This window comes from Falco punctatus (genome assembly GCF_963210335.1).
Source record: "Falco punctatus genome assembly, chromosome: 11".
Taxonomy (NCBI): Eukaryota; Metazoa; Chordata; class Aves; order Falconiformes; family Falconidae; genus Falco; species Falco punctatus.
Genome location: NC_137591.1, coordinates 28,185,498 through 28,200,191, shown reverse-complemented (window position 1 = coordinate 28,200,191; position 14,694 = coordinate 28,185,498). Strand labels below are relative to the sequence as shown.

The 14,694-nt window shown below is 43.8% G+C and overlaps 2 protein-coding genes across 6 annotated transcripts in view; one reads left to right on the top strand and one right to left on the bottom strand.

Moving 5' to 3' along the window:
* The window catches only part of DARS2 (aspartyl-tRNA synthetase 2, mitochondrial), a gene marked incomplete at its 5' end in the record, with an annotated part of 26,628 nt that extends 16,354 nt beyond the window's left edge, over positions 1-10,274 (bottom strand). For 4 of the 5 annotated variants that reach the window (XM_080407376.1, XM_080407375.1, XM_080407374.1 and 1 more), the window contains 12 exons: positions 609-716; positions 1,498-1,677; positions 2,259-2,328; positions 2,933-3,039; positions 3,775-3,821; positions 4,458-4,581; positions 5,524-5,619; positions 6,783-6,884; positions 7,184-7,250; positions 8,640-8,739; positions 9,744-9,863; positions 10,073-10,274. In XM_080407376.1, coding sequence (XP_080263502.1) covers positions 609-716; positions 1,498-1,677; positions 2,259-2,328; positions 2,933-3,039; positions 3,775-3,821; positions 4,458-4,581; positions 5,524-5,619; positions 6,783-6,884; positions 7,184-7,250; positions 8,640-8,739; positions 9,744-9,863; positions 10,073-10,274 — 1,323 coding nt within the window. Of the gene's footprint in view, positions 1-608; positions 717-1,497; positions 1,678-2,258; positions 2,329-2,932; positions 3,040-3,774; positions 3,822-4,457; positions 4,582-5,523; positions 5,620-6,782; positions 6,885-7,183; positions 7,251-8,639; positions 8,740-9,311; positions 9,713-9,743; positions 9,864-10,072 lie in introns of those variants that run through there. The other variant, XM_080407377.1, reaches the window with a different exon arrangement.
* Positions 10,273-14,565, top strand: CENPL (centromere protein L; the record flags this gene model as incomplete). Its single annotated transcript, XM_080407447.1, has 4 exons — positions 10,273-10,410; positions 10,676-10,927; positions 11,675-12,217; positions 13,606-14,565. The coding sequence occupies 4 exons, from the start codon at positions 10,273-10,275 to the stop codon at positions 13,675-13,677; spliced, it is 1,005 nt and encodes a 334-aa protein (XP_080263573.1). The 3' UTR covers positions 13,678-14,565.
* Between the last annotated feature and the right edge of the window lie 129 nt (positions 14,566-14,694).

Below are 14,694 nucleotides of genomic sequence, written 5' to 3'. Positions count from 1 at the left end.
ATTCCCCAAATAAAACACTGTTTAGTGGATTTTTTTTCCATACTGTCCAAGCTGCAAAGATGCCCACAGCTAGAATTAAATCTGCTTCCCTGCCAAAATAGATAGCTGTGTCAATCTTCTACATTTATCGTTGGCCTTGGATTTGGTCAATGACATTCTCTTTACCAGACAGGAGTTGTGCCCACAAATGCAGCAAAAGCAAACATGAGAAGGGCGTGTAACCACTTGACCTTTCTCTCACTAGCCCAGAACAGAGCTGTGCCACACCTGGCTCTACTTCAATCTCTTGCCACAGGGCATAATTTCTTATTGAGATGCATTATCAGAAGCCATCCTTGACAAAAGGAAGCTGAATCCCAGAGAAGCTTCCCTATCCTCAAGGGATCTTGCAGCAATATTCTCTTCCTCTCCTCCTCCTGTCACCTGATCATCTCCATTCTAACACCACTCAGCCCAACCTGACATCAGTTACAATCAATCCCAAATTCCCTGAAGGGCACCACTCCCCCAGTAATAGAAAGGAACACTTCCATACCAATGAAAAAATTCAAACCAGCATATTATTTATTTCACATAAACCACAAGCAGTATCTGAAAGCATCACTTACCATTCCCTGAGGGATACGAATGGCTTTGACAGTGCCACGTGGGTAACTGAGTGCGTTCTGCACAAACTGAATGTCCAATCTTTGTAGAAACTCACTGATATCCACTATCTGAGAAGGGAGAGTTCACAGGGAAAATCAGTGGTGGTAGAAACATGAAGCAGAAATCCTGCACCTGTGTCTTAACACCTTCAACACCATTCCCTGGGACATCATTCCTTTGCTTAGAGAAATCAGACTGTTCACAGAAAGAAATGAATGGGGCCAAGCTGGAATAACCATTAGGAAGTCCAGCACTGCAGAAACAGAAATGCAAGACAGCCAGGAAAACCTAAGGTTGAGATGATGACATCCTACCGCAGTGAGGAGAACCGTACACTGAGAAAAAGAAATCCCCATAATTAATTCCTAGCAAAATACAAGAAGCTTTCTTGCTTTTCAGCACTGTTCTTCTTAATACACTTGTCAATATTCCTATTTCGTACTTTCATACTCTTATTTCATATACAAACAGTGTATGCACACAACTGCAGTATCTTGAAACTATCTTCAGGCCACTAGCAGGCTGGAGAAGCCCATCTCATGAAGTGTGCTCACCAGAAGTATGCTTTGGAGTGCAGCAGGTGAAAGCACTGTATGTCTTATGGGCTTCCGTTCCTAAGACAGTTCTATCTTTCAAAAATTTTTCTTCAAACATATTTTCCACAGGTAACTAAATCAAACCCTCTCTTTCCCAAAAGATGATTATCCTGTCATTGCTCTTTATACAGGTAGACACCTTGTGTGAATTACAGTATTAAGAACCCCAACCAATCACATATACATGACCCAAAGATTATTAAAATACTAACAGAAAGGAAAAGCTGCACATTTCCAATGGGCAAACCCTCACCTTCATCCCAAAACGCGTGTCTGGCTTATCAGTCCCATAGGCAGCCAGTGCCTCCTCATACGTCATTGAAGGGAAAGGAGTTGCAATGGAGCCTCTTTCCTCAGGCCAGGAATATTGCAGGAGGCCTTCTATTAGTCTCTGGATCCCAGCTTGATCTACAAATGACATCTCTATGTCTATCTTAAGAGAGAAAACAAGAGGGGGATTCCATATTAGCTACAGGTTTTGCCTTTGCACTGCTATTTGCAGAAGCTCTTGACTATAAAGTCAGCACAACAAGGAACAATATACTACATGAAATTATAGCATGACTGTATTACACTGAGGATGTGCTTATGGTCTCCGTACAGCCTGATGACTCAGGCAACAATCTCCTCAGAGAACTGTATAACGTAATGATGACAAGGACAGAAGGAGAAGCCTTGAATGAACCAGGCTAACGCTGCCTGAGATCTCAAGGCTGAGGAATCGGATGCCTGACCCAGGAGGACCAGAGGAGATTGCATCATCAAGCACAATCATGACTGCAACACAGTTCCCACATCTGCTGCACCTGGGACCCTGCACTCAGCCAAGGACAGTAACCACTCTGTGCATGTCCCACACTAACTTCAAAGGGCTGGGTCTGTGAAACACACAGCAAACAATGTTGTACCCCTCAAGCAGCACACAAGCTAGCAGAAACCAAGTCTTCAGAAGGGAAAACAGCTACAAGCTGTTTGGGTTGAGGAAGAGGTTGAGACGTAGTGTGAGTTGGTTACCTGAGTGAATTCAGGCTGCCTGTCAGGCCGTGAACCTTCATCTCGGTAGCAGCGAGCGACCTGAAAGTACCTGCAATAGTACTTGTACTTAGATAACAATTTATGAAGTATCCTAAATTAAATTGTGGCTATAGAACTGATCATGAAAAAAAGAAGTAAAAAGAAGAAAGCTCAGTTGCCTTTGCAGCAGATGATCATAGCCCTGGTTGTTCCCATCCCCTCAAAAATATACAACGTTGACTGGAAGTAACTGAATCCACCTCCAACTTATCTTCCAGTGGCATGTGGAGGTTAGCAGGTGAGCTGTGTCCCAGCAGCCACCCCTTTTCCTACCTTCTGCTCCAAACTTGGACTCTTACTAACACGAACGGGCTGTTATCACACACTAGATTTTCTGCCCTTCAGGCAGACTGTACTTCAGATCAAGTTTACATTTAAAAAAACAGTGAAGATTTCAGCCTTCACACAGGATATATTTCCCCTTACTGGGAGGCATTATTGCTGGGGGGCAAAGGGCCGGGCCTAGCTGTAATGTCCTAAGTATTTAAGGATCCCTCTTCAAAACAGAAAACCTTTGGCAGTACATCTTTTGGGAAGTATCTAAAATCCCACAGATCAAAGCAAGCAAGCCCTGGACAGGACAGGCAGAGAACAGGAGTACAAGAAACTCTTACCTGTCCAGGCCTCCAACCATGAGGAGCTGCTTGAACTGCTGAGGACTCTGTGGCAGAGAGTAGAACTTGCCTGCTTCCCTCGAGGGCACAAGGAATTCTTTTGCTCCCTAACAAGAGAATGAAAAGCTTACACAGTTCAACAAAAAAGTGGCCTCAATTCCCGACAGAGAGCACAGACTAGAAGCGTAAGAGGAAAGGACCTCCTCTCCCCATTATGAAATCCCACTTGTGATGAACACCTGTTTGTACACTACGCTTACGAAACCCCAACCTATTAACCAACTTGGTTCAAAATATCCCAAAGGAGGATTCTCCACTTTCTGCTCAAAGAGTAACGCATAACAACATACCATCCAAGACAGGGGGTTAAATGCAAGAATTCCATGTGTTAGCTGCATCAACAATTACTGGGCTACAGCGCTCTCCTCCGATTATTTTTGAAATGAAAGGAAGGAATATAAATTCAGAAATTAAAGTGACTTGAGTGGTGCCACTGCAGTAACCTACTAGTTAAGAGATAAATGCTGGGGAAAGTGTTTAGAGGAAACTTTTTGGTTTTATAATCTGGCTGTCCCAGGACAGGGCTGACACCCCACATGCACTCTAAAAGACAGAAGCTTTATTCACTTGAAGGTTCAAAATTAAGACACTAGATATCACCTCTACACTTTCACTCCACCTACTTTTAAAAGGATCCACATACCATATCAGAAATTTGCACGAGCTGTTACTTAGCGAGGGAACAGCAATGAAGGCCAAGTGGCAACTGACAATAATTCAACATGAACTAACTTCCTGTGCAATCGCAGGAGGCTAAAATGCGTTACTAACAGAATACATACCCCTGGGGTTCTCTTAAAGAGCGTTGGGGTTTCTACATCCACGAACCCTGAGGAACAAACGCATGCTTCAGACACAGAATATGCTGAGAGCAGGGAGATCTAGTATGACACAAGAGTAGGCCAGAGCAGGGTTAGTTTGCAAAACAGATCTAGCACACCATGTAGCCTCTTAGAAATCTACAGATTTTGCTGCTTCTAAGAATAACTTGTGTAATGACAGATTTAAAGGCTCTGAGCTACCCTGATGTCCTGCCAGAACAGTTGATGACAGAGAACTCCATATAGGCTGAAAAACTGTTAATTATCCAATTTTAAGTAGGCTTTGCTTTTCCAAAAAGGACCTCCCGATTTTAAGATAAGCAAAAGGCCTGTAAGAAATCCATCCTTTTGACATGCCTCAAGCTGGGTAACCAAAAGAGGGAAACTACCTGCCAGAGGCCTTTTCTCACTGGATATAGCTCATTTGAAACAACTGGTCGGTAGCAGGCCAAGAGATTTCAACACACTTTGGTCTTCAGGCCTGCCAACATCCCTCTAAAGACCCCACTGCAAACAGACACGTCCTTACTAAAGCGGGACCAGTCTGGAGTAGCAAGTTGATTGGCAATCTCTCCCAGCAACAGGAAACAGAAGGGAGGGCTAAGATGATGTGTGCTGCACTGTTCTTCAAGCACTTTTCTTACCATGGAGGTTACACAGATATTCCCGCATCCTCATCACCATCTGTGATCTCAACCGCAGGTTATACTGCAACTGGAAGCTACGCAAGTCCAAGTAGCGATACTGCATCCGTAAGGTCTCTGATTTCTAGAGATAAGAGATAATTAGGATTAAGAAACAAAATTCAAATTGCATGTCCAATGAAGCTGCTCCTAAAGCCACAGGACAAAAGGAGGAATCTAAAAAAGGATGCTGCCCTATTGCGACAACCTACACAGACAAACATCAGCCCCTGAGATTAATTACCTTAAACCCAAAACAGACATTTACTGTCCTAAGAACTACCTCAAAGCTCAGGATTTCAGCCCTCTCTATTCTCAGTCCACTGCAACAGACTGTAGCAGTCCTCCTGTCTATTTTTAAGCAGAGAAGTGGTATCATAGACAGATCTAAAGGAATAACTAAATGGTGACACAGCCTTATTACAAACAGGAAAACTAAAGTAGTGTGGATGATGGGAATTGTCCAGGAGCCACAACACAGAAGGAACAGGATCCAGGCTCCCAATTCCAACACCTACATATCAGTTCCAGTTTCAATGGCACAGAGAATATCTTTAATTAAACAGCAATGCCACTCTACTCCACGAAGCCTGCACTAAAACAAATCTCTTTTAAGACTGCCTACTTACAGAAGAAAATCCTCTAGCTGACTAACTACTTGTCCAGACGAGACTAGGCACCCTTGCCTTAAAACACAGCAGCGCATTGGCAGGTTCTGTTTCACACTTTCAAAAAAGCTAGCATAGCCTGATTTCTTTCACTCTTCCCTTTACCATCTGTTCTTACAGTGACATTTGAAAACCCTGTGCACTGGAATCATTCAAGCCTTGTCTTCTGCTTAACTCTTAATTAGAAATACATCCTCACAGCTAACAAGCAGCACCCCTATTTTAAATACCATCCTTTCCCCAAAGCAGAGCTGGCAGAACCAGACAAAGCCCATAGATATTTGGCCATCACAGTAGGCAAATTCCCAACATACTGGAAAGCCACCAATTTGGTAAAAAGAAGGAAAAACCAAAGACACCTTGATAAAATCCTTGATTTCAAAAGGTAGCTTCTTGCAGGAGTTTAGGATCTCTGCAGTCTCCACCTTCACTTCAATATCCCCTGTTGGCATTTTCTGGAGCAAAAAGGCAAGAAAACAAATAGATTAAATAACTTAGGGAAAACAATTGAATAAAGGTATTTCACAGATGGTCGGGGTGTGTGTGTGTGTGAAGAAATCCATGTGATTATCCTCCTCACCTTCTAACACAGTATAACTCTGAGAACTTCCCTCAAGGACAGATTTCTCCCACATTTCCCTTCTGTTCAGAAAACACAAGTCACCTCACCAAAGATGGCATGTTCTTTCCCAGTAGCATACTGATCTCTACCAGAAATACAATTACTTTTCCTTTGCCTTGAAGGACATGTTGAGCACAGAGGAACAGTCACGCACAGACCTTTCTAGGGCACATGCATTTGGACAAGATAGTTCAATTAGCTTCAATGAAACCACGCTGCAGACATTTCAGTGTATATTAGCAACATCACCATCATTTCTTAATACAAGTCAACACCAGTTCTTCGAACTGGTTTTCTTTTTCTTAGATCCCAAGGGAGAACAGACACTTTCCTCCACTTAGCACCGGTCCACAAAGTTCATTTGATCCTACAAAACTCCTCTATTTAGCAGGGGAAAGTACATATAACCTTCCAACAAAGTGATAAATTATTAAAAGAAATAAAAGCATTGCTTTAAGCCTGCATTCTTTATGGATATCTATAAGTGGTCAGAGCAAAAAAAAAAATTATGGTCATAAACCCAGGTTCTCTATTCAGGCCTGTCAGTGATGGGATACATACATCCTGACAGATTTATCTACAGCTGATTACAATGAGAGTGAGGCTAGCATAACATCAAAAAATTATTCAACCTTCATTTCATATACAATGAGAACAGCAACAGCTATTCTGCATGAGAAATAGGTCATCACATGCTATGGGGCTTGTGATGACAATACTTATTTTCAAGACAAAGAAATACTCGACCACGGTGAAAGCCTGAAAAAGCTAGCTGTTATCCTTTCTAAGGGCTGGAATACAATTCAGTTCACAGGTGTCTTCAGTGTGCTTTGAGGTTCTCCTGAGTTACATGTCATAGCAGTTATTTCACCTCACGTTATCTGAGGATAGGCTGTCACACACCCAGGCCCCATGGCAAAGCTGTGACACAAAACCCACCATAATCCAGTGCTCTCTTCCACAAGGAATAAAACCCCTGAGAGACCCCAAACTCACCGGATTCTCCTGCCCTGGGGGCCGATGGGACACAATTCCAGTCACTCGTACAACGGATTCCGATGGGGCATCAGACAAGAGCTTCTTCACACGGGAATGTGCCTGCAAGATGATAATGTCTCAGAAATTCAAAGAACAGGACAGATGCCCCATGCTCAAGGGCCTCATTTCTTAACAGCCCATTAGAATCTAGGATCACTACTCATAAGCCAGAGGAAACAGCATTGGTGTTTCTCTTGTAGGGCTCTCATAATGCTTACATGTACCTGTGAGTCAGAGTACTCAGTCTGACAAAGTACTTCATCCTGCTTTCTGTGTCTGCTGGACCCAAGCTACCAAAGTGAAAATAAAAAAAATAAAATAAAAAAAAAAAGAGACACTCATATTTTGGTAGCACTTACCTCATCCTGTGGAATGATGACCTGGGTCAGTCCCTGGAAATCCCTCAAAACCAGAAACAGGCCTTGTCTGATCCACGAAAAACACAAAAGGAAAGACAGTGTTTTCAAGAATTCAGTAGTCTTCTGCTTTTTAAGCCAAAGCACATGGCAACTAGCTACTTTCTGTACCTTGTGACTAATCTCAAAGTATTTCCAAGTAATGTGTGTACAGATACTTTGCCCACACCTGAATCTAATCTGAGCAATTTGTCTCAGACTTTGCCCCGCCACAGACAGACAATATGAAAGTAACGAGGGAGTCAGGATTTTAACTTGAACGTTAATCCATATAGAGCAGGGATTCTGAATACATGCAATTTCCTGCTGGAAAACATCGTTCAGATTGTTTATATGTATAAACACATTTACATGAGCAGTAAAACTAAAGTTGACATGGATACAAAAAATATCCAACCTCAAAACACTCATCCCATAAAAAGTTTCACATGAACAATGCACACTCCTAGACACAGAATCACAAATCTTGATCTCTTCAGCTGCAGCAGACACAGCTACCATTGTACTTATTCCATCAAGAAGCTGTCAAATGGAACATGCTCTAGTTGTCTTTAAAAACAAGAGCACAACAATCACACTGCAATAATCCTAACTGTTTCCTGTAACTCCAACCACGACTGCTCAAAGAGGAGATGCTCAGGACCTCCTAAGAAAACAAACAAAACAATCCATGCAGACCATCGCTGCAGAACAATCCTGGATAAAACCAGCTTCTCTGGACTGCAAAATGAAAAAAATGGGTTTTGATACAAACTAATTTCATCAAAGCCACAGGACTTATCTGAACGTTACAAACACGTACTGAGGAACGCAACATTTTGGCACACTCTCCATGCTGTATGCAGACATGCTTTTCACCCTACATTTACAAAGTGTTCAACACTATTAGGAGCAATTATATCACACCACCTATAGCAAATACTCCTACTGGAATTCTCATTTCGCCCTCCACTTACTACAATTTCTTAATATTTCTTTTTTAACCAAAGCTTGGGTTGTTTAAACATGCATCACTACATGCTGTAGTTGAAAAGACAAACAACATTGTTTGCTTAAAATTTAAGGACACTATATATATAAAAAAAAAAAAAAAGTTATTTGCTCACAACTGTTAAAATTGCTACAAATATGCTATTACTTGTTTTCTCTCCTATACAGGAAGGGCAATTAACTGCTTTACAGTGTTGTAATGAGGATCAATTAAGATTTGTATTAAACTCTTGAAATTTTAAATACTGATCTGGCACGGTTATCAACTTGTATACTCACTTCAGAAGCTACTAATGCAGGATATGAAAAGATAACCTGAAGCATAAAAATAAGCGTTTGAATCTAGGCCTAGAGCCTACATTGGATCTAGCAAATAAGCATCTCCATTTTCACTTTGGTATGCATTTACCTTTGGTACTGAACCCATCCATACAGTGTGACCTCTTGTCCCACATGAGCAGAACGCAGCTCCCCACAAGTGTTGGTCCGCATGACAAAGCTATTAAAGTCTTGAACAAGAACAGTAAAATCTGTCATGGCTTTTACAGACAAGTGAGACAAAACAGTTACAGAGTTCCCCCCACACACCCCTCCCCTCAATCTAGTTTAGAAATATACAAAGAAGTTACTTCACATACGCTCAATACAACTGCTATAACACATTAATACAATATGAAATTACTCTAAACAAATTTTTTAGAGTAACTATTTATGTCTCAGTCAAACTTCCATACAGAAATCTGAACACAGCCCTGCTGCAAACTGTTGCCCTGCAAATTTCAGGGGCAAGGGAAGGGAAAGCCGCAGATCAGTCCTGAGCCACGCTGACAATTCCAAATCTGAATCCAGAAGACACAGCAGAAAGAGGGCTTGACAAGCCGAGACTGAAACATACTGACATGCACCACATGGGTGTAAATGAAACAGTTTCCTATCTGCAACTACTGACTAAAGGCCTGAACCATGATTACAGACTTTCCACAGACCCCACTGTGCCTGGCACCATGACTTGGTTATAAAAGCATTTACAGAACACGGCAGAGATTCACCTTGCAAAGAGAAATTTGAAGGATGCTATTACCTAGAGATATATATATAATGATGTGAACTCATCTCCCTTGCCACCTTCATCACAGCCTTTGCAATTAAAAAAGTAGACACAAAGGTTTGTTTTCCAGCTGTTGCGTTAGGCATTCCGCCACCCCTGTTTACAGATTGTGTACTACAGAAGAAAGAGGGTCAAGAAGTAAACAAAAGCGAAGAAAAAAACCCAAAACAAAACCAAAATTAGACAAACTAGTTTTGAAATACAATTCACCTTGAGATGCCAAAAAACCAGGATTAAAATACGATTTAAAGAAGACATTTAAAAGAGAGATCCAGGGAAAACAGCTTATCACAAGTGTAGCTTTAATTGCCTATGCAGACTACCCTGACCTGGGTCTCAGGGAGGAAAAAAACCCCACCACAGCCCAGGGGAGAGGGCGGGGTAAGACAAACGCTGCTTTCTCACCTGGCGCCGCCGGGGCCGAGGCAGGGGCCGCCCGGTGCAGAGCCCGCCCGCAGCCCGGCCAGGCCAGCGCTCGGGCCAGCGGCGGCAGCAGCCGGGGAAGGGCCATCTTACAGCCAGCACCTGAACCAGACAGCAGTCTATCACAAACCTCCGAGCCGTGAGAGGTAAAAACACAGGAGAGAAAGCACCAACCACCCCGGTCCGGCCTCTCCCCGGAGCAGGCCTGGCCCACCGGCGGCAGCAGGGGGAAGGTCCCCCAGCTCCAGCAAGTGGGTCGCCCCACCGCAAGACCCGCTACCCCAGGGCTCGTCAGTGGAAGATCTCCTCACCCCGAGCCACAGCGGAGCAGCCAGGCTGAAGGAGCCTCTCCTCAGCCCGCCGGCCAACCGCCCCCCGCTTCCCCCACTTCCGCCCGCCACCAAGATGGCGGCAGCGGGCGGCGCCCCGCTCAGCGCGCCGCGGGGGCTGACGGGAAGGGTGTTCAAACCGCTCCCGGCGGGGAGCGGCGCGGGGGCCGTTACCGGCTGCCATGGAGTCGGCGGAGTGGGGCTCGCGGGTGCTGCCCAGCCTCGGGCGGCTCTCACGGGGGCCGCCGTTCGGGCGGATGCAGGGGCAGCTCGGGCTCAGCCTCAGCAGCCACGGCCTCTCGCCGGCGCCGCGCTCCCTGGTAGGCCGCCGTGGTGGGGGGGCGATGGCGGCGGGGCCTACCTGCCCCCTCAGCCGGGCCGCCGCGGGCCCTGGGCCCGGTCCGCCTCCCCTCCGTACCCCGGCCGCCCCCGTGCTGCTGCCCCCGCTCGACACCGCGCCCACGGCAGGAAAACCGCCCCTGCTGGCACGGGGGGCGGCCTGGCTGCAGCGCCGAAGGGGGAGGCTGGCCCTGCCTGTTGGGCTTTCGTATTACTTTAACTTTATATTCTTTTTTTATTTTTTAGGCAAACGCAGATCCCCGGAGAACGGCGTTTCTACTGCACAAACAGTGGACCTTGTACAGCGTGACCCCCCTGTACAGGTTCTCCAGCGCCCGTTTGCGAGCTTATGCCAGGATGCTCAGTGCTTTCATCGCTGCCGAGAAGCAGAAGGGACTGGCGGTGGAAGTAGGGGTTGAGCTGGACATCAAAGTGGCCGTCTCCAGCCTTCCAGACCTGAGAGGTACTGACCAAGACCAGGCTGCGATTCTAGTGCAGGTAAGGAGTCTTCCTAGTTGTTTTGATAATTGTAATTAAGACTAGCATTTTACGAGTTGCTTTTGCTGCCATAAAATGCTGTGTCTCTCTTAAAAGAAACAGAACGCTAAGCCCTAGCTGTGTGGTGTAACTACTGTACTATCTGTTGAGATTTAATAAAAGTGAGTCCTGTCTATTTTTAACTAGAACAGAACATCTCACAAGCAATGGATACGTTTAATTGCAGTTGTGAGTTCAACTCCTTGATAGTATGTGAGTGAGATTGTCTAACTATTTAGTTCAGCAGTCAATTTACTGCAAGAACTTGGGGCAGTTACTTTGCTTCCTGAATAGACTTGGCATAATCCTACCTCCTGGCCATTGAGCTCAAGTCTAGTTAGTATTTCTGAAATGCTTTGCTTCAAGTGAAAGACGCTACTGAAATGCCAAGTTCAGTGTGACAGTGGTTATAGGACATAGCATGGATTGGCTCTTCTGAATTAAGCAGCATAAACTCGGATCTTAAGACTGTTCCTAATGAAGTAAAAAGTGCTCTTCCCAGTTTTCAGCAGAATTGCACCCATCTTTTAGGGATGTAACAGATAGACTGAATAACTGAGCTTTACAAAGAAGAATGTTGCCTGTGAGATCCTGAGAAAAAACATCTACTAAACACTTGAAATCATAAAACAAACAAAAAAAAAATTTTGGCTAAAAAAGCATCAAACTTGTTGTGTGGCATAAAAATGCTTCTTTTCCCCATCCCAGCTTTCTTTGAGATCACCAATTTCCAAAAAAAACTCAGAAGAGAAACTCGTGTGGTCGGGCTGTTTCTGCTCTGTGTTTGGAGATGATCTTTCTGAGAAAATTCCACCAGACTTCACTTGTTTACCCCTGTTTCTTACTAATGGGGCAGAGAGTTACACATCCATTGTTGGAAGTTGGTTTCAGAAGAATTTTGACTGCAGCTTCCGCCGTTTAGCCATCAGTCCTCTCAATCTCGGTTGGATGGCTGCTATGTGGACTGGATGCAAAATGGACATATTAACATCTGCCATAGAACTCGTTTTCTCTGTACCCCGTCTGCCCCAGCCTCTGGATATTTCATATGCCATTCATCCAGAGGATGCAAAAGCTCTGTGGGACACAATCCAAAAAACTCCAGGAGAGATCACTCAAGAAGAGGTAGATGTTTTTATGGACTGCCTTTACGCTCACTTCCACAGACACTTTAAGATCCACTTGTCAGCTACAAAACTGGTGAAAGTTTCTACAGCAATTGCCTCAGCACACTGTGATGGGATTATAAAGGTGAGGTTTTAAGTAGCATCTTGTCCTAAGCAATGCTGGACAAATAAAATAGCTGTATCTGTCTAGGAATGCCTCTTTAAAATTAAGGTGTCATATTTCTCATGCATAATTTCCTACAAGAAGTTGTTAAAACTGTCAGCTTTTATTAGTGATGATTCATTTTGGAGTTGGGGCAGCTATCGATACAGTATTTTACTACTGTATTGCAGCAGAAGCTACTAACCGTAGTCTTGGGCCAGAAATAAGTGTGTTAGCTGTGGTATGAACACAAAAGTTTCTTTGCCCATTGGCCAAAACTTGAGCTTAGAAATATCTCAGACTTAATCAAAAACCTGAGAAAATATTCATTAGCTTTTGAGTATTGCAGTTATTAAGACACAGGCAGAAGACAAACAGAATTAACCTGCTATGTAAAAATAACTGGTGTGTGGGTGAACCAAAAGACAACAGGTAAGAGTCAAAACTTCTTGCTTGGAACTACTTCAGTTGTAACCCTTTTCATACAGGTGCTGCAGCAGTATCTATAATAGCCTTTAAAACCATGGAGGATTAATCCTTCCTGAAGTTTCTTAAAGGAGTACTAATACGGTCTTCTGAATTACAGAACAGTTCATGTAAATGCAGTTGCTTCAATTTAGCCTACGATGTACTGATGTCGCTGTCCTGGGTACAAGGGGAATGTTAGAGGCTGTAACTGGGACCCCACTTGCACATCTTTCCTGAAGCATGAGTTCATCAAATGAAAGAAAATAAGCTTTGCTGGGAAGCATCTACTAACAGTTTCAGCCTTTGGTAGGACAACTGCAAACCACCAAATGTTAGTGCTGCATTGCTTGGGTTTATGTGTTGTAGTTTAAAAGAGCCGAAACAACTTGTTACGTTGCAGGTAAGTGAACAGAAGAGATGCTCAGCTGAAAAGGCTTTCTGAAAAGGGTTCTCTTCTAGACTGTGTGTTGTGTAAACTCAGTTCCGGCTCTTCCATAACGGGGATAACAAGTTCCAGTCAGACATAATTCAGTATGGGAAAAGAGGGGTATTCAAGGAGATGGGCACAGTCTCATTCCTGGCCTTCCTGTAGAGGGAGGGAGGTAGCCAAAGGAGCAGGAGTGCTAGGATTCTCACCTCCCAAAAAGCTGGAGTAGCAGCAGGGGACTTCTTCAGTACTCTGCTTCACATGGGACAGGAGCATAAGTCAGAGGGCTCTGAAAGGAGCACCAGATAGGCATGCATGTTTTCTCCATATCCAGGGTCAAAATAGTAATAAAGGTACCTTGCAAACAGAGAAGCAGACTAATCGCATGGAACACCTGGTAATTGGTTTCCAGCCACTTAAGGATGTGGAAATCTGGCAACTGTAATTTGTTTTGACTTCTTTTTCTTTCTTGCAGTTTCTACAAAGTCAATACCTAACTGGAGTGCTGATGCTACTGACAGAACTAGCAATCTGTCACATACAGTGAGAGTAATTTCAGCTAATCTTCATGCTAAAAAGGCTTACTGTTGGAAGATGTATGCTGAGAAACCAACTGGAAACTCGCTTTTGCAGCATCATTTTTCCTTTCATGCTGGCTGTCCAAAGCTGGACTCAACTCTGTAACGAGCTGTAATTCAACATCATGCACAGCAAAAGCAAGCAGACATGCTGCCCTCAAGAAGGGGTACAAACTAATAGTTTAAGCACCTTGGTTTTACCATGATTACTCTGTCCATTTATGTGTTACAAGCCAGGGGTGAGGGGATAAACTGCAAATTCTTAAATGCAACTTATTAATAGGTATTTCTGTGTTCACATACCTAGGCAGCCTAAGCTGTATGGGCCTTAGCTAAACTGCAACTACTCTTGGGCCCAAAGTCAGAGACACCTGAGAAAGGGTGCATGCTTTACAAACCAAAGCAGAGAAATACAGGTTTCTAAATGCCCTTCTAGCTTGTGAAGCTGTTTATGAACAGTATGACTGGTTGGCAATGGTCATAAAGTGCTCATCTAAGTCATAGTTGAGCTAAGGTGAACAGCATGAGAGTGAGAACTGCCCTGTGTGTCCAGCCTGTTGGTCCTCAGACAAGCTAATAGGAAATGAAGGCCTGTGTGTAAGAGCGCACTGTATTGTGCTTTGCCTAATGTCTGTAGTCTTCTAGGCCGGAGAGCTCTTGGGGTTGGAGGTACGGGTGCTGAAATTTTATACTAGATCTGTCCCTGCTATGGGAGGTAGGAGTTCAGAGAGCCAGTGCACAGTGCCTGGCTATAGCTTAAATGAGCAGAAAGGAAATAGAGTTTGTACATGTTGAGTATTATGATTTTTGTATTACAGTACTAAATAAAGAAAATGTTTGCTATCTTTTGCCAATAAGTTGGTCTTAGTCATGCATAGGCAGTCTTTACTTTTCCTAAATACATAAGTGTATGGTGCTTATTTCCAACTATAACTTACCTGATTAAACTGCTAATTGTTACCTACAAAGTAATTCAGTGGCAGCAT